This window comes from Camelina sativa, chromosome 3 (assembly GCF_000633955.1).
Source record: "Camelina sativa cultivar DH55 chromosome 3, Cs, whole genome shotgun sequence".
Lineage (NCBI taxonomy): Eukaryota > Viridiplantae > Streptophyta > Magnoliopsida > Brassicales > Brassicaceae > Camelina > Camelina sativa.
The window spans coordinates 27,840,327-27,858,649 of NC_025687.1; the positions used below are offsets into that span (position 1 = coordinate 27,840,327).

At 36.7% G+C, this 18,323-nt stretch overlaps 2 protein-coding genes across 4 annotated transcripts in view; both read right to left on the reverse strand.

The window, feature by feature from the left end:
* LOC104778404 (calpain-type cysteine protease DEK1) overlaps positions 1–10,274 on the reverse strand; it is a 13,760-nt gene extending 3,486 nt beyond the window's left edge. Inside the window, exons 1-29 of one of the 2 annotated variants that reach the window (XM_010502847.2) lie at positions 9,875–10,274; positions 9,583–9,722; positions 9,179–9,429; positions 8,792–8,974; positions 8,460–8,595; positions 7,998–8,128; positions 7,789–7,903; positions 6,686–7,694; positions 6,430–6,540; positions 6,265–6,323; positions 5,974–6,133; positions 5,617–5,890; positions 5,374–5,524; positions 5,169–5,280; positions 4,925–5,090; positions 4,764–4,834; positions 4,601–4,692; positions 4,314–4,476; positions 4,141–4,212; positions 3,628–4,005; positions 3,426–3,541; positions 3,040–3,337; positions 2,631–2,950; positions 2,126–2,477; positions 1,706–2,023; positions 1,415–1,519; positions 1,192–1,320; positions 691–1,071; positions 554–623 (exon numbers count right to left, since the gene is read on the reverse strand). In XM_010502847.2, coding sequence (XP_010501149.1) covers positions 554–623; positions 691–1,071; positions 1,192–1,320; positions 1,415–1,519; positions 1,706–2,023; positions 2,126–2,477; positions 2,631–2,950; positions 3,040–3,337; positions 3,426–3,541; positions 3,628–4,005; positions 4,141–4,212; positions 4,314–4,476; positions 4,601–4,692; positions 4,764–4,834; positions 4,925–5,090; positions 5,169–5,280; positions 5,374–5,524; positions 5,617–5,890; positions 5,974–6,133; positions 6,265–6,323; positions 6,430–6,540; positions 6,686–7,694; positions 7,789–7,903; positions 7,998–8,128; positions 8,460–8,595; positions 8,792–8,974; positions 9,179–9,429; positions 9,583–9,707 — 5,848 coding nt within the window. In that variant the 5' untranslated portion in view covers positions 9,708–9,722; positions 9,875–10,274. The remainder of the gene's footprint in view (positions 1–553; positions 624–690; positions 1,072–1,191; positions 1,321–1,414; positions 1,520–1,705; positions 2,024–2,125; positions 2,478–2,630; positions 2,951–3,039; positions 3,338–3,425; positions 3,542–3,627; positions 4,006–4,140; positions 4,213–4,313; positions 4,477–4,600; positions 4,693–4,763; positions 4,835–4,924; positions 5,091–5,168; positions 5,281–5,373; positions 5,525–5,616; positions 5,891–5,973; positions 6,134–6,264; positions 6,324–6,429; positions 6,541–6,685; positions 7,695–7,788; positions 7,904–7,997; positions 8,129–8,459; positions 8,596–8,791; positions 8,975–9,178; positions 9,430–9,582; positions 9,723–9,874) is intronic. The other variant, XM_010502846.2, reaches the window with a different exon arrangement.
* On the reverse strand, positions 11,549–14,662 carry LOC104778406. Of its 2 annotated transcripts, none has more exons than XM_010502849.2 (7): positions 14,207–14,662; positions 13,347–13,433; positions 12,987–13,247; positions 12,715–12,879; positions 12,569–12,622; positions 12,317–12,463; positions 11,549–12,219 (listed from the first exon to the last, which is right to left on the reverse strand). In XM_010502849.2, exons 1-7 carry the CDS (start codon positions 14,375–14,377, stop codon positions 11,842–11,844), a joined length of 1,263 nt encoding a protein of 420 aa, XP_010501151.1. In that variant the 5' UTR covers positions 14,378–14,662; the 3' UTR covers positions 11,549–11,841. The 2 variants fall into 2 exon arrangements, with proteins under 2 accessions (XP_010501151.1, XP_019099536.1); XM_019243991.1 differs by lacking the exon at positions 14,207–14,662 and adding an exon at positions 13,777–13,974 and having other exon boundaries at positions 11,551–12,219.

Consider the following 18,323-nt stretch of genomic DNA (forward strand, 5'->3'; position numbering starts at 1 on the left):
GAAAGCAGTGCCCTTGAAAGAATGTTTGAGACAGGAACCTGAATACAAAAACGAACAGTGTAGATCCCTTCCTCGTTGTATTCAGGAGTAATGATCACTTCAGATATTCGTGAAACCTCTGTCAAAACTGCAACGGCACTTAAGAACCAACAATCCCCCAAACGACCCTATAGAACAAGTAACCCAGTAGCAAGAATAAATCTCTAGGATCATTCTGAATGACATGCATACAAGACGGTAAATAAAAGTAATTGATCAAACCTGGCAAACATCTGAAGGATTTGCATCCCCAGAGAACAGGCAGGGACCGGAATCACTACCGTTCTCTTCCACAATGGAGTCAGGTCTCATCCATTCAGAAACAACCTGAAATTATGACAAACTCATCCATTCAGAAACAACCTGAAATTAACTTTACTTGATCTATGTAAAGGCGGATTCTGTGTCCAGATACAATCACTTTTTTTGGTAGAATCCAGATACAATCACTTTAAGGAGTGAGGATATTTAACTAAAAAACAGAAGAAAGGAGAAAAATTTCACAATNAGGGACCATTCCATTCAACTTCATTGGCCCATGGATTTCGGATCTGAACAAGTCTGTGCCCATCGATCTCTCTCACCTGAAGAAAGACAGTAAGTATGTTAAATTGCACATTACAAAATACAAATGCAACCAAAGACAAATACCTGTAAGACGGAGTAAGCATGCCCTTGCACAATGCCACTGGAAGATACATGAACATCAGATCCAGATGGACTTCCAGCACCAAGTAAGAACCCCTCTTGTTTGAAGCGTAACAATTGAGACCATAATCTGCCACTTGCAAGATCTATTTGTGCTTGAGCACTCCGCAAGTCAATCTCCTCACCAGCTCCTCCGGTTAGGTCGACAAGAGCATCCTGAACCAGTCCCCCCTCCAGTGCCTCATAAGAACCATGGAGCTTGGCATATGCTTTCTCCACTATGGAGACCCAGAGTTCATTGACCTTTTTGCTAGTAGCAAAGGCTGGTTTACCAGGTGATTCACATGGGATCCAGTCATCGATCACAACAGGAACCCACTCACCCTGCAAGGAGAAAGCAATCAAACTTGAATCCTCTGATTGTACATAAATCATAGAAGAATCTGCATGAATCTACAATCAAGAGGAACGCAGTGCCCTTGAAAGAATGTTTGAGACAGGAACCTGAATACAAAAACGAACAGTGTAGATCCCTTCCTCGTTGTATTCAGGAGTAATGATCACTTCAGATATTCGTGAAACCTCTGTCAAAACTGCAACGGCACTTAAGAACCAACAATCCCCCAAACGACCCTATAGAACAAGTAACCCAGTAGCAAGAATAAATCTCTAGGATCATTCTGAATGACATGCATACAAGACGGTAAATAAAAGTAATTGATCAAACCTGGCAAACATCTGAAGGATTTGCATCCCCAGAGAACAGGCAGGGACCGGAATCACTACCGTTCTCTTCCACAATGGAGTCAGGTCTCATCCATTCAGAAACAACCTGAAATTATGACAAACTCATCCATTCAGAAACAACCTGAAATTAACTTTACTTGATCTATGTAAAGGCGGATTCTGTGTCCAGATACAATCACTTTTTTTGGTAGAATCCAGATACAATCACTTTAAGGAGTGAGGATATTTAACTAAAAAACAGAAGAAAGGAGAAAAATTTCACAATCCCTACCTGCAATTTTGAAGGGGGATTCTGTGTATCCACAAATAAAGAGCGATCATTTGGAGGAAATTCCTGGTCAGTAAATTGCTTATCGCCTCGTGCAGAGAGAGCTTCTTTGACAGCCAACTCAACTGAACGCATTCTTTGATTTAAATCTTCTTCTGTCTCCATCCTGGGTTTCCTGTATCTCCTAGCAAAGGAATCAACACTCATTACAAAATCCCGACCTGATCTTCTTTTCCTCCCACTGGAATATTGTCCATCCCAATCTACGTCATCCCTATCATAGAGATCAACATCGGCAGGATCACTATCCCAACCATCGACCTGGTAAAATTAACCAACATAAATTAGTATAGCTCTAACATTGGCCTCCACAAACATCGGACTGCAAAAAAATATGCTAGCATTCAACAGGAGGAAACATACTCTGGGGGGTGAATCTGTCCATTGCCAATTATCATCAGACATATCAATCATGTCTAAGTCAGCCATGCCAATTTCTGCATGCAAAGAAGCAGCCTCGTCTTCACTTAAACATTTTCCCCAAAGGAAGACATCCATTATATGCATCTTTGATTCGACTCCATCACTATCTGATCTCCCGAATGCATCAACATCTATAGGTGGCCTAACACCCAACCATACTTCAGCTCCTTGTTCCCAAATGGCACTACCAATACTTAGAGGTAACCCAGTCTGGTAGCCATCAAATCCACCATCTATGTAACAAGTAGCTTCCCCCGCATCAGCGTCAATTGTGATTGTCACTGTATGCCACCTGTGATTGAAACCACAAACAAATATTAATACAACAGAAATCCATGATAAAATCCGAAACTTTTGTCAAACCAGATAATGAGAAATATACATCACAAAAATCCTAGAAATAAATTCTGACAATAAGGAAACTGAGGGGGAAAAGAGTTTAGACCTTCCATCAGTTATGCTGGTTGCACCAATATACCACTCTCTAGCAATGGTTGTCTGTCTCTCACCTTTTGTTATCAACCTAAGCCCAACTTGGCCAGCCTCGATTCCTTGCTCAGAACCAGCAACCAGAATCTCCCAACATACTTTCTTTTGAAATTCAGTGCCAAAAAGACATACAGGTCCAGAATCGGATTGGATCATTGCTGTAATGGAAAAGCTAATCTTCTGACTTTGACAGACACTCGAGTCTATTTGGCCGCAATGTTTACCACTTATGATAGGTTCATCATCAAGAACACAAACTGCCCCAGATATTCCACTCTGGTAATAACTTTTCTTAGTTAATTCTTCAGTAATCAGCATGATAAGAAAGTACACTTGCAATATATATATATAAATCAATTTTTAACCTGTTGTGCACGTCGGTCTAGTTGAGCAGTGCGTATCCTACGTGCAATACCCGAGACTCTCTCTCTTGCAAAGGAATCCTCAAGGACAGAATCACCCCCAACAGCACGTATTGCAGCTGCCATGGCTGCTGCCTCTCTGCTACCAGCATTAGGAATAGATGGAATAAGGGAAGCTTCGATTTCCTTCCATTTGCGCTCTTCCTTCTCCAACAGAGCTTTCCTTCTTTCTTTACCTTTGCCTTCTTCTTCACGTCTCTGCATAAGTATTTCCTCTTCCATCTCTTTCTCTCTCAGATAACTAAAGTTCACGACACAAAAAAAAAAATGATAGGCAACAGTGCAAGTGTTTAGCTTCATCAAACCACTTTATTAAAAGAAACCTGTACCTCTCTTGGATAATTTCAAATTGTCTTCTATCCTCTGGCTTCCATTTACTGATTTTTCTGGCACTCAAGTCCGAGAACCCAATGCTATCTAAGAAGAGCCGCAACCGTACCTCATCCTATATATCGTGATAATCCCGTCTTAGGCAAACTGTTTGCCGCAAACATAGAGAAGAATATATGAAAATTTAGAAACAGGATTCACCTGAACTCTCTCCGCCTTAGCTGTCAAACCTAACAGTAGGAGTAAATAACCACCAAACTTGTCCCACATATATACCCATTCTGTATCAATTGCCTCTTCCAGCGCCAAAACTCTTGCATGGGCACACATGTCTCTTCTGTAATCTACATTTGTAGGTGGTTCATGACGGAATCCTTTCCTGCATTGCATTTTGTAGAAGATCGATCCAGCAACTCTTTCTTCATTCCTGAGACGATCCCTTAACTTCATGACATCATCTCTAGGAAGAACAAAGTTCCCTGCTTTATCACGCATTGCAGAGGGGTCCCCAACCAGAAGAGCTGCCGAGCTGGCGGACCTTTGGGGAGCTGAATACGTGCCGGATAGAGCATTTCTTGTCTGTAATTATTAAGTTGAATAAGGCTTAATTAATCATACATCCCATGGAGCTCTATATTACGAGAATGTGTTGAAATAAGGCCAACAATCGAATATCAAAATAATTTGCAAGAGAGACATCAGAATGTAACTTACTTTCGTGGCAGATCGAGATATAGCTTGCACTATAGTATCCTTGCTAAGAAAACGTATAGCAACCTCCATCATCTGAAGACCATCAGAAGGAATTAGACAAATGATTCAAATGAATCACGAACCAATAATCTATATTTTAAGGAACAAATAGTTCAAGCAACAAGAAAACTAACCTCAAGACTCAAACAAGGGCGAGAAACAGCAAACCCAAAGGCTACTACAAGGGTGATAGCTGATACAGCAGCACCAGCGAACGGAGGATATATTATCAGACTAGCAACAACACCCCAGCCTTCTGTTGCCAAAGCAATTCCATACAGGACAAGAAATGCAGCACTGAAGAAATCCCGATGCAATCAATACAAAAGAATATGAGGGTCGATCAGCTTAGTCCTTTATGGTCATTATTTCAGATCAGCAGATAGCATACTATAAGGCGTACTCAAGTGGCTGAACATACCTGACATTCTTTCCACAATCCGCATGTGCATCGTAGACATATACAGGTAGTACTCTTGGAGAATATACCACAATTGGTGGGGATAGAAGAACCTAAGAAATAAATATATAGTTAATACGTTTGAAAACAGAAACAGAAAAAGCCACAGTTCTGTTGAACTCACAGCTAATGCTCTTCCAGCCAACAGAGACAGGAATGTAAAATAACCAACAGATGCTCCAGCAAATGGTTTATCTGCAAAATAAGCATTTATGAAATTGCTATCTCACTAGGGTAGGTCTCACCTCTACGAAGAGTCTACAATAAGATATAAGCAATCCTCACCTTGAAACCACCCAACAAGGAATGCGGCCAAACCCAAAAGAAGGGCAAGAAAGCAGACAAAGGATGTCTGTTTCCGGGTCAAATAGAAATTGTTTGACGCCCAAAGATGGATTACACCAATTGCTACCACCATAAGGATAAGAACTAAGAGAAAAGACACGCCTATCTGTTAAACACAAAGATGTATCAGATGGAGAAAGTTCAGCCAAAAACTTTGAGAATTGTGTAGCAACTTTGCACTTACCGTCCATGGTTTGACTACAATAATCACAGCTGCTATCGCACCAATAAGAAGAAGAAGACCTATTGAAACAAAAACATATACCCCTCGAGATAGTATCCAACAATCATCCTTCCTGCAAAGAACAACCACAACACATTAAAAAGTACGATCCAGTTTAAACTGAGAGTAAGATTAAATAGGCAATGTGAAGAAATAGTCAATGCACCATTTAAGCATCCCACAGCATAATGAAAGAAGCGCCGGAATGCATGCAAGTGGAAGCAAGGCCGCAAGGAAATCACCCTTTGTGGGAAACTGATCATCTCTAGATCTCACAACTTCCAAATATGATGTTCCACAAAATGCCACGAGAACAACTAGAAAGTAGACAAAAAAGCATACAAGAATTACTTAGAGAAGGAAAAAAATCCCAACCAAATGTGAGCAAACTAACAGAAACAAAAATTACCTGAGAATATCACGAGACAGACAGCAGAAGAGTGGGAAAACCTATAAGTTGCAAACCATGAAACTATTGGCAGAATGGCGGTAACTACTAAAGCAATTCCAGATGCCATTGCCCAACCAAGGTATACGGAAGATGTATATGGTGACGTGAAGTTATTTTCTCTAGCACTAAACAGCTTGTACTTCAAATCATCTAAAGGTTTAGCAGATATAATTGCACCAAGAGCAATTACGGATCCCGCAAACAATACAACACAAATCCAAAGAATAAACCCCTAAAATGAAAATAAAGTTTAGTTAGAGATATTTATTTGACAAAGAAAGATACAGGCAACTAGGTCAGGGAAAATAGACAGACCTTTATCCTGGAAGATCGTGAATCTCTTGCCTGGTCACCACATGATAACTGTGGAACCCAAAATTGGTACCCATTATGCATCCATATGGGAACAGCAATAGACAGGCATGCTGCCATGAGGGGCACAGTCAAGGATATTCCCAGGAGTACTGACGATTTACTGCAAAATTGAAGCAGGCATGAGAACATAAAAAAGTGACAATGTGAGAAAAGTTGGTAGAAGTCCAATGAATGACACAATCCTGAGACCATTGTGGCGGTAGTCCAATAGAGAAAAAAAGTCCCTATTACCTCAAGAACGAGAGTGATAATCCAACAGATGTGCTCAGCAGCCAGGCAACAAAGCCATACTGAAAACATAGAAACATAACATTATTTAGAATACTTATAACACCACACGGTATCTGCATTGTCCATAATCTAAAGAGAATACTAAACTAAAGAGACCAGCCATACCTTGCGAGATTTTGATGTCAAGGCCATTTCTTCAACTTGAAGAGACCGAAGAAAAGCCATTATTGAACAAACAACAGGTGACAACAGCAGCACAGAGAAACCAAATTCGAACTGCAGTTAGATAATAAGTGAGTTAGTAAAGGTACAAATAACTTTTATTAAAAATACAAGGATCACTCGAGTAATTTGTTAGTAACTTGCACCCAAAATCAGACCCAAAAAGTTCCAGAGACAAGAATCAGAGAGTGGAACTCACCTGCTGATGACTAGAGTTTATAATTGTGATGGTCTTCGGGCGAAAAATGGCGACAATAATTGTTTCGAGGATAAAGACAAGACTAAAGAGGCCCCATGCTCTCTCTGGTGTGCCCGCTACATGGTGCAGAACAAGTCTGGACAGCTTAAGCCACTTCTCTAGTCCACGGAGTCTCAATTCTTCGGATAAAGAAATCTGATTTGGCAAAGTATTGTCAACACTGTTTGAGTCAATAATTGTAATATCAGTGTTGTCGCGGTGATCTCTATCTGCATCCAAACTACTCCTCTGAAGTAGTGCCAAAATAGTTGGATCCAAGTTTCTTTCCTTCAACATTACAGCAAAGTTAGGGTCCAGACCCTTGTCTTGCAGCAAACTAGTCAGTTCAAGATCACCTTCTTTTGCTTTCTTTTTAAGTATCGAGGCTATTCTGGGATCGTTTAACTGGTCCTGGAAAGCAAGGGCCAAATTCAAATCTAAAAGCTGCTGGTTTGCAGAATTCGATGTGCTAGACTCGTAACCTTGGCTATCAAGACCACTGCTTGAACAAACAACAAGAGTGTTATTCTGATCAGAAGCTTTATCCAGAAAATAGGAAGTTCCTGCTTCGGGCTCTTGGACCACAGAACGACATGAACTACTACGTAAACCTAAGCTTGGTCTTCCACTTTCTACACTTTTGTCGCTATTGATACCCTCCTGAGAGCTGCCTGTTCGAGTTAGATTGTCAGCCGTGCACAATTCTGCAGTACGATTGGCTTCATTAGTACAACCAGCATGGCCAGCATCGATACTACTACTTCTTTTCATACTGGAGCCACAACCATCTGAAGAACTTGATGAACTATTCTGCTCCTTTCTCCGAAAACCTTCTCTCAAGCGGATCACTGTGCTCTGTAAGGCATCTCTTCTTGCAGCTGATGGGTCTGTTATTGATAGATGCCGGGAAACAGCAGCACCTGATAGAACTGATGCTACGAAAATGTAACTAATACAATGCCCTAGGTACCTGCAACAACAGAAAGGATAATAACTTTCATGCCATGAAGGGGCAACCTTTAGATCTATAAATAAGTAACAAGCTTTTTAGCACAGATACAAACCAGTAGTGTATGCCAAAACATATTAGGAAAAGACGGGAAATGCCAGCAACAAAAAGTGCCAGAACACGATTCTGAAGAAGCTTAAACCCATACAAGCACGCCCCAATATTCCAGTCTACATGAAAATATTAAGCACGAAGATGAGTTGAGAAATAATTAAATAACCTGCTTCTACTCCAAATATATGTACATAATTTTTATCTTTTTACCAAGAACAATAACTGCAGCTGATGTAATTCCTCCAAGCCAACGCGATTCCCTAGCTGTGAGGCCATATAGGACTGAGTAGGCAAGGAGAACTACAAGTGAACCCAGGTACAGGAGGCCAAGATGTGAAGCTCTACAAATATGCAAGAAAAAAATGTTTATAAACGATCTTCAAGGGACAAAACAGGTAGGCCAAAATTGCAGCTGATTGATAAAAATATGACCAAGAACATATCCACACTCAGTAAACAAATTATAACACCATCCATAACACCTCTATTGGGAAAAAAAGAAAAAGCTAGAGAGTAACGGCAAAATTACTAGCCCTGAATCCTGTTCAGATTTAGGTTGATTCCAAATATACAATAGTTTGTTGATTGTAAAATTCAGGAACAATCATTAAACAAGGGGGAAGCTATGCCAAGAATTAAAGAATTTCTAGGTAGAGAGCAACAAAAACTTACCTGCTGGTTTGCCGGGGATATAATTCATTGGGATCAGGTGGTTCTGGCAAACAAGCCACAGGACCCACTTCTATACAATCTGAATAAGCAAATTTATATGCCCTCCTTACATATTCGTCCACATCTAACCCATTTCCTGCGGTGATGGAAAAATTTCGAACAATTTCAACTTCTTCAATTGAGGTTGGAAATCAAATTATATGCATGTTTATCAATATGGAAAATTTTCTTAGAGCTATTACAAAGGATTGAATAGACAGATCAAGTTGAATACACCGCAATTGAATGTTGATTAAGGACTGGGAAGCCATGTAAGGATTGGGAAACTTTACCATTAAAGACCATGCGGCAGATAAATAGCATGTTGATTGCCAACGCAATTGCTGATACACCGAAAAAGAAACCAGAAGGAGAATATTGCTGAGATGCATGTGCACCAGCCGTAACATAGACAGCACAGAGTTCATACGCACAGAGTAAGGCAACACCAAGAAGGAGAAGTAAAGCGACAGCTCCTGTTTAGTCAAAGGAGAATGTAAGAAAGAAGTTCAATAGTTCATTCACAGTAAGTATTGATGAGTCAGGTCTGTTCTCCTCTGTTCCCATTCATACATCGGATACTTCATACACTACCACTACGTGCCACCACTATTATCAATCATACAACGCCAGTTGAATGTTGTGAGATTAAGTCAAAAAATAGTTGATTGTAAACATACTTGAGCTTTGCCACTGGGTCCTCCACCAAAGCATGATTGAGTAGAATGCCAGTAAAAGAGCTGTTCCAGCCATTATAATCGCAAGCCCAATGATATCTCGATCCAAAATCACAATCAGCCAGGAACCCCATCCGATCAAGATTGCAATAGGGGATATTACCACAATCCAAGCAAAAAGGGATAGAACACCACATAGTGCATCAAGTTGAGGACCTTGGAAGACTTTTGGCCATTTTCTAGCAAAGATCCAGCTGCAAAGATAGAACACATTCCAAAATCATTCACTCAACTAAGGCTCTAGGTCAATACTACACAGGAAAAGTAACTCTATGAAGCGCCATATATAACAACAACAAAAACAACACCTAGAGCTGCCGAAACATATATGAATGGAGTTAGTTTACCTATAAAGCCGCCATGGCCGCCAATTCACAGCCCAGAGTATCCAAAACGAACCGGAACCGAAAACCGTGAAAAGGGTACCCGAAATTAAACAAGCAAGTAAGACTCCTCGCTCATCCCCTTCCATGGCTTCTTCTCCCACCTACAACACCATGCAACTCGGAAATCAAAATTCCATCACAGGGAAGTTTAAAAAAACCCAAGCTTGCGCACAAATCATAGAATGCGCAGCTTCAATCCCAACCAGCTTAAACTCAATTTCGCAAAATCCAGCTCAAAATTTAGAAACTTTACCTACTTGACCGAAGTGAGCTTACTGTGCAGTGGCATCGAAGCAGAAAGAATCCCTTAATAAAAATCGAAACTTTAAGCAGCCCTCAAAGCAAACTTGGGTACAGATTTGGGTCACTAGGGTTTTAAAATCAGAAGGAATCAAGCTGTAAAAGTAGAGTAAGAAAAGAGAAAGCAAGAAACAGCGAAGCTAGGGCTCACTGAAGAGCTTGAGAAAAGAGGAAATTAACTTCCTTTTTCTAGGGTTTGTTCTTGCTTTCTCTGTAAAAATGTTGAAACTTTTTTGAATAAAAAAATCTTCAGAGAATTTGTTCTCTCAGGTTTTTGGGGGAATGGATAGAGAGAGAAGGTGAGATTAAAACCCTACCCTTCGAATGTGTGAACCCGTCCGTAGCTACAACCAAAACAAAAAAAAAACAAAAAAAAAAAAAAGCTACAACCTTTTTTCTCACTCTCTCTCTTCCTCAAAGAGACGACGTATTGTAGAGAGAGAAAAGTTATTTGTGGAAAAAAATAAAAAACAATTTAAAATAAATAAAGCTAAAAGCACTGTCCGAACAAAGGCTACACGCGCGTTTGCATACCACGTACTAATGGTGTATCGAGTGAAGGAAACGCTCTGAGTGTATGTTTGGTGAGTGAGAATGGAATGATTTATAGATACGGATTTAGCTAATTTAAGATTTGTCAAAAAAAGACTTACAAGTTACATCTGTTCTTAATTGTTTTTTTTCTTGTTATCTGAATTTATATAATGTGTTATCTAATTACACAAAATATTGAATAAGTTTTATTTTTATATGAATATTGTGATTAAAAACAATAAAAATAGTACGAATGGAGAATGGGGAAAAAAAAAGGAAGAAGACAAAATTGATAAAATAATACCTAATCCATGAATATAAATACTATAGTTACTAAACATGTTTAAGTAGTCAATTCAGGTTATAGGCTCAAAGCTTATAACCAGGAAAAAAAGAAGTGGAAAACCAATGTCTCTGTCACCAAAATTTTAAATCATTTAACTATATAATACAGTAGAAAATTTGATTTATTAAAAAAATGATTTTTCGTTTTTCTAAATACTTTAATCCCAATTTTAAGCCGATTTAGTCAAACGTTGTCTACTGAACCTACAAGACCATATAGATTTTCAAAAGGCAGATCTAGAATAATCAAAAGGAGAAATTTAGACATATAGATAGTTTTTTTTTTAATTAGCTTATGTAAAATATTCAAATATTATCAAATAAAAACTTTTGTAATTTATGATCAAAAGATACATTAGAAGGTTAAAGCAAAGTTACGTTGTAAATTCAGTATGTGTGTAATGTGTAACTCATAAGTTCATAATTGTAAACTTGTAACTTCATAATGCTCATTTATTAAACTTGTTTTCCCTTGGAACTTTTTTGTGAAAAAGTGGGAAAAAAAAAGTAAATATCATTTACCCATTTGCAAAAAGATCATCATCCAAAGAGACATTTCATGAATTAGTTATCACTTTTAGATCCTTTTCCTCTCTCTCTCTCTCTCTAAATGTGAAATCAAATTTACTAAAAGGTGATGAGAAAACAAAAATTAAATATCTAATTGTCAAAAGAGGAAATTAGAGAGTAGGTTTCATGAAGATTCAGCCAAAAGTTACTTTTAATTTCCTGAAATTATTTGTTAATAAGAGTGAGAAAGAGAGATTCATTCACTTGACTAAACAAATCACAATACAGAGGAGAGACAAAGTAAGATTACACTAAGGGCCAAAGTTTCTGAGTTTTCAAAGAAACTTAAGCACGCCTTTCCTCTTCCCCACCTACTTACATGGAGAAAAAGACACCAAACTTTTACCATTACATAACTTTTTAACCATCCCTAAAACTACCCAAGAAGGCGGATTGAGTGTAGAAAAAAACATGGTGAATTCACAAGACAAATGGACCCGAGAGACGAGTCAGTACTACTTGGTGTCTAGTTTATGGACACTTCTGGTTTTTACCAGGCCCTCCATAGTAAAAGTAATGGCCCCAATCATCATTGCTTCCGGTTTGAACATCATAACAGTTAGACTGTTCAGTGAATGTTCCAAGTCCTTTAGGTGCTTTGAGGTTGTTTGACTCATCAACCACCTGGATGTTCCTGAAGTAACTTGCTTTGCTAAAGCCTTCTTCTGGAAATCGACCACTGCCCATTTGCGTTGAAGTGTGCTGACCATCTGACTGCGAGTTCACCACTTCTCCTCCCCATTCAATCATCGATGCACTTTCCGTCAAGTAGGAGAAGAGAAACGATGGCCAATAGCCTAAAACATAGCCGTTCCCAAATTGCATCCACCAGTGTCCCTCTTCAGGATCCTGTGATAAAGTTAACAGACCATTTTAGTTATCATAGTCTTTTGCACTGCATTAAACTTATCTCTTCCTCAGTTCTCTTTATGGCTCAACAACATACCTTCCAGATCAGAATACTGATATCGTACTGCGAATTACGATATCCAGAGACCGGAGAAATACTTGCTCCCATTGCTATGTCGCTGTTGATTTGAATAAAACCCGAGCAAAGAAGATTGTAGCAACCAGTAGCTTGATATGCATCACTCTGCAAATGATTGCCAACGTTAGAAAAAGTGAGAAACGTAAGCTAAAACAAAAAAAAAGCACATAACCATAAGAACTTGAATATGTGGGAGTTTCAGGATCTTACAGTCCAGTAAGTGAAGAGTCTTGTGTTATTGTCACCGTATAGATCCGGGCTCACCTGAAGTAAAAAGCAACAGGAATCAGTACACTAAACATGAAAACCATATTCACATTTCTTAGATGTTTATCGATGAGATAACAATGCCGTACCTGCCAACCAGCTTCAATGCTGTTAAGATCTTGTCCGAACGAGCCACCAAGAAGCCATATCTGTGACAAACTGAACTCATTCTGCTGCTGAATCTTTGGCTCCCACACATTGATAGTCGCCTTAGCTCCATAGTACTTATCTCCTTCCACATAAGCTATGGCATGCTACACGTCAAGAAACCAAAACATAGAACACATTCTCAGATAAAGAAATCTGCAAAACAAAAAAAAAAAAAGAAACAGGAAACTTTACAGATCCACACTAGACTCACCTGGTGACCACTTTGGTTAATAAGGTCAGGTTCTGCAGATTTAGGCAAAGGGACACTTCTACGCTTCTTCTTGCCGTATCTTTTAACTGAACTAGCCCTCAAAACATCATCTTCCTTTGTCCTCCTCATGGGAATGGTTCCTTCAGGACATTTACCATATCGATGCCACAACTGATGGATATGCCCTTCTTTCTCATTTGATTTAGGAGCAGACACTTTGTTGTCATCAAAGAGTCCTTCAGGATGGTAATTAGGCTTCATCTAAAGAAACCAAAGTAAATTAAAAAACATCAGCACTTACATAAAACACAAACTACAAAAGCCAGATCTAAAAAAATCAGTTTTGTTAAGTTTCTAGACCTGAATCTTGTGATCTTTGAGGAAAGGATGGTCAAAAGCTGGTTGCTTTGAGAGAGGAATACAGTCAATCATATCACCATCTGGGCTCTGTTCAACCACACAAAGATATACATAAACATTCAAAGTCAGAAACTTTCAACATTTTAGTAGTAAGCAATTCAAAACTGTAATGTGTAATATGAGAAAACGAGAAGATCCTTAATTATGACTCTCAAACTTTTTATGAAATCTCGGGACAAAGTTTATTAATTTTTTTTTCCAATTTAAGAGTTTTAGAACAAATAAAAAAAGTAATCATGTGTACTAGGAGAGAGAAATAAGGAAATCATCAGATTATGATAATGTTTTCTCCTTACTTCCTTTTATTACCTAATCAGAAGAAACCAATCCAAATAGAAAACACCAAAAACGAAAGATTAGATTTTTTTACCTGAATGCTCTTGACAGCAGGTTTGTTCAACCTGTTCAAATGCTTCTTCACTTCAAACTTCTGCTTCGATACGCCGGACCTTGCGGCGCATGATAGCGAGAAGAACCCGCAAAGAAATAAACACGCTATAGCTAACTTCACCGTGCTAATACGCACCACTCCTCCTTCCATTGTCGCCAAAAAAAAAAAAAANAGAAGATCCTTAATTATGACTCTGAATCTTTTTATGAAATCTCGGGACAAAGTTTATTAATTTTTTTTCAATTTAAGAGTTTTAGAACAAATAAAAAAAGTAATTATGTGTACTAGGAGAGAGAAATAAGGAAATCATCAGATTATGATAATGTTTTCTCCTTACTTCCTTTTATTACCTAATCAGAAGAAACCAATCCAAATAGAAAACACCAAAAACGAAAGATTAGACTTTTACCTGAATGCTCTTGACAGCAGGTTTGTTCAACCTGTTCAAATGCTTCTTCACTTCAAACTTCTGCTTCGATACGCCGGACCTTGCGGCGCATGATAGCGAGACGAAACCACAAAGAAGTAAACACGCTATAGCTAACTTCACCGTGCTAATACGCACCACTCCTCCTCCCATTGTCGCCAAAATAAAAACACTATTTTCGTCTCTACTGAAGCTTCAAAACCCCCTAAAAAAAAAAGAAAAAGAAACCTTAAAGAGAAGAAGAAGAGAAGCGCTCACACAGCAGGAGAATCAAATGATAATGTTGTAACTGGTTAGGGACAAAGATTGAAAGGTGGGTCTGGTTTAGTTTTCTCGCAATAATCCAAACCACACAGATCAAAATCCAAACTTTTTTCTACTTCGTCTCTCTCTCTCTCTCTCTCTCTCTTTCTCAATTCACACACAAAAGAGGCTTTCACTTTCTCTCTCTTATCACTTCACTTTCCCCCATCATCTATCTCCCCATATGGCCATATCTATCTATTTTTAATTACTTTTTTTACCCTTTCTCTCTCTAGAATTATTATTTCCAATAAAAATAACAAAACTAATTCCTTTTATGACGAATATCGCTCCTTTTTTATTAAAAATATTTTTATTTTAAAACCTTTTCTAAATATTTTTGTTAAAGTAGATATTAAAATATAAATGGTACATGAATACCCTATATCTTAGGTGTAGAATTGAATATAGACATGCGATATTGAAAATGACTTGAACCAAGTTTTGCATAGGACCCCAAATATTGATGGAAATTGATAAATAAATTACAATTTGAAATGGATTGTAAAAAATGGTAGTAAGAAAAATAAAAAGGAATCTGGTGGAAACTCCAAGAAAATAATTTTAAAAAATGGTTTAAAGAGAGGACAATGTGAAATGGTCAGAGGGATCAGAGCCAGCTTGGCGTTTCATCCACGGTTTTTAAGTAAATTTAAATAATTCAAGTTTCAATGTTCATAACTTTATTATCGCTTAGACAAAGATTCTTTTATGCTCTCTAATCCCCGGTCGCATGTTGCTCAGCAACATTATTTGTTTTTTCTATTACATTCATTTGCTTATAAATATCCTCAAATTTCGTCAACGGTGAAAAGGTTAATTAACCTTTAAAAAAAAACATGTGAAAGAGTCAGAAAAAGTAGATCAATAAATAAAAAAGAAAACATCACATAATGAGAACAAAATATTGTACTGCCGAAGGAACAGTGCCGGCTCAAGGTTTTTAGGGTCTTCGGCAATTTTTTTTAATGAAAGACCAATTTTTTTTTAACCTTTATATGTAAAAAAATTTTTGAATTTCATTTTAATAATATATAAACACTTGATAAGATTATAAAAATTTATTTTCATTCTACGTTAGAGTAAGTTAAGATAATTATAAAAAATGGTTGTACTTTTCAATCTTATTGAATGAGTTGAACGTATTGGAAAATTGTTTAAGATAAAAACTAACCATTTAAGATAAAAATGTTTTCAACCTAAATTTATTGGGTTCCACCATATAGCTGGAAAATTGCATTTTTTGGCTGAAAATTGTTCGGCCATAAAATAGGAGATGAAGGAGATGGAAAACTAAAAAAAGAATTATATTTATTCAATTTACATATTTAAATTAATATTTTTGACTTTAAAAAATACCATTTAACAAAACAATCGTCAATCTAGATTGTTATTTCGATAATCTAGGAAAGTGAAAGATTGTGATTTTAAAAATTTGTTTTTAATTATTTTTATAGTTTTTAATTATTATATATATATATATATATATTTGAAATATGTAACAAACGAATCGTTCACTAACTAATTCTATTTTTTTGTTTGCAAAATTTTTTACGATATTTAATGTTCAATATTAAACTAAATAATTTAAATTAGCATTATTTGTTACGAATAAAATATATTCTAGTATGCAAAATCAGCTCAATTTAAACTCCGTCCGATAATTCATGTTTTTATTGATTAAAATCAAAACGAAAATCAGATTCTATATATACATAGCTCATCACGATTTATCATCAGAAAAAATAATTATGAGCTAACTACCTTTTTCATAAACAATTGTAGCCATGAGTGAAAAATTTTATTTTATTTTATATAATATTTTGTAAAAAAAAATTATTTCCAAATAAAAATTAATAATATATTAGCTTTTAAATTTTCCCTTCATATATTTAAATATATAATTTCAGATACTATTATCTATAGATTATTATTATTATATTTTTGTATTCAGCTATTCAACATAGTCACTATTTAGCATACTAACTCATTCAATTTCTTCAGCTCATTTTGATGGTTGAGCTCATTTTTATTCGGCCCATCATTATTCAACCTATTCAGCTGGTTCAGTTTGTTAATCACCATTTGCAGAGTCTTTTTGGTTATTGACTCGTAAAAATAAATCATTAAAATATATTTTAATAAATTATTTTTGTGTTACAAATTTTGTTTTTGCCTCTTTTATTTTACATTATTTTTTTGTACTCATTTATCTTGCATTATTTCTTTTTGTACCCTTTTATCTTGTATTATTTATTTTTTTGTACCCTTTAATCTTACATTATTTTTCCCGTTAATGCTTGGAGCGGTTGCATCCCTTGTCCTCTTATCTAAGCAGGCACAAGGAATGGAGTATATTTATTTTAGAATTCATTAAAATGTGGACGACTGGTCAAAGGAACGTCCATAAATTATTTTTTAACTTGCATGCCCATAATTAGGGTTAAATGCGAATTTTTATATACATAAAGTTTTCGTCAAAAAAAATTAGACATATCGATAAATTACAACTATTATGAATCATGAATGTTTCAGCTTTGTGTACGGAGGAAATCTTAAAATAAAGAGACATGGAAACTTACAAGCAAGAAATATCCAAAAATATATCTATGAGAATTTGTGTGTGGTGAGAAAAAAATTCACATAAGGGTATCATGGTAATGTTTTCGGAGTCTGCGAGAATCTACCGTTTTAGATTCCTTTTTTAACGCTGCTAAAGTAGTCGTCAGCTCGAGTCATGATTCGTGTAAAGCCACACACACTGGCCACTGTAGTCTGTTACTGACCAGAGATAAAGAGAAGATCACACGTATTGTAACCAAAGTCCACACGTCCGAGGAGTTGCATCATTCACCGTACGCGTATGTCACGCCCGTGAGAGAGATAGAGCCCCATGAACTGACGCACGGATCACGGAGAAGGGTAAAATCGTAAAGCGGTAAAAATAATAGCCAACGGTCAAAAATATATAATTTGTGGGAATCCGATGCCAAGAAAGATAATTGCAATCGTTAAGTTTTTAAGTTTTTACTTTTTTCGGAGAAAAAAACATTAATAAAACTTTATACCTTACGAACCAGAAGCTAATTAGTAATGCTCTTGTTAATAAATGACCCATAAATCTAGACGAAGGCTATAATAAGAGAGTGATTGTCTGATTGATATGTTGTCGGTGATTGGTTTCTTTGGTGATTCACCATATGCAATGGTTTTGAGTCTTGAGAGTTGAGTTGAGACCTGAGACATTTGCATTGAATATATAATAAAAATGAAGGAAACAAAAAAAACAAGAGTTGTATTATTTATTTAGTGTGGATGGATGCCGTGGATGATCTGGAACAAAGGTCCATTAGTAAGCCACCCAAAACTTGTCTTTTTCATTTTTTTCTTAAAGGTCTATGAATTTTAAAATTAGTACACATTTTTTTAAATGTTGTAGCTTCTGCCCACTTGAGCGTAAGTCCAAAAACAGGAGTGAGCAAATGTCATCGATAATTGCTGTAAGATCACGAAATCACAAACACGTATGTTTATATGCATATATAATACGTATTTATGCCATGATGCATCACATGGTGTATTTTTCATGCTATGAGAATATTGGTGTCACATGTACATAATTTACATATCGTTTCTCCAATTGAATAAACACTACAAAAATCCACATTGATCCCAACTAAATCACTTCTTATATTTTCTTATATCAAATATATATTTTACTTAATCCTTCAGTTTTATGGTTTAACTAACGAAAATAATCTTTGGCATTGGCGCATTGCTGTCAAACCATTAGTCT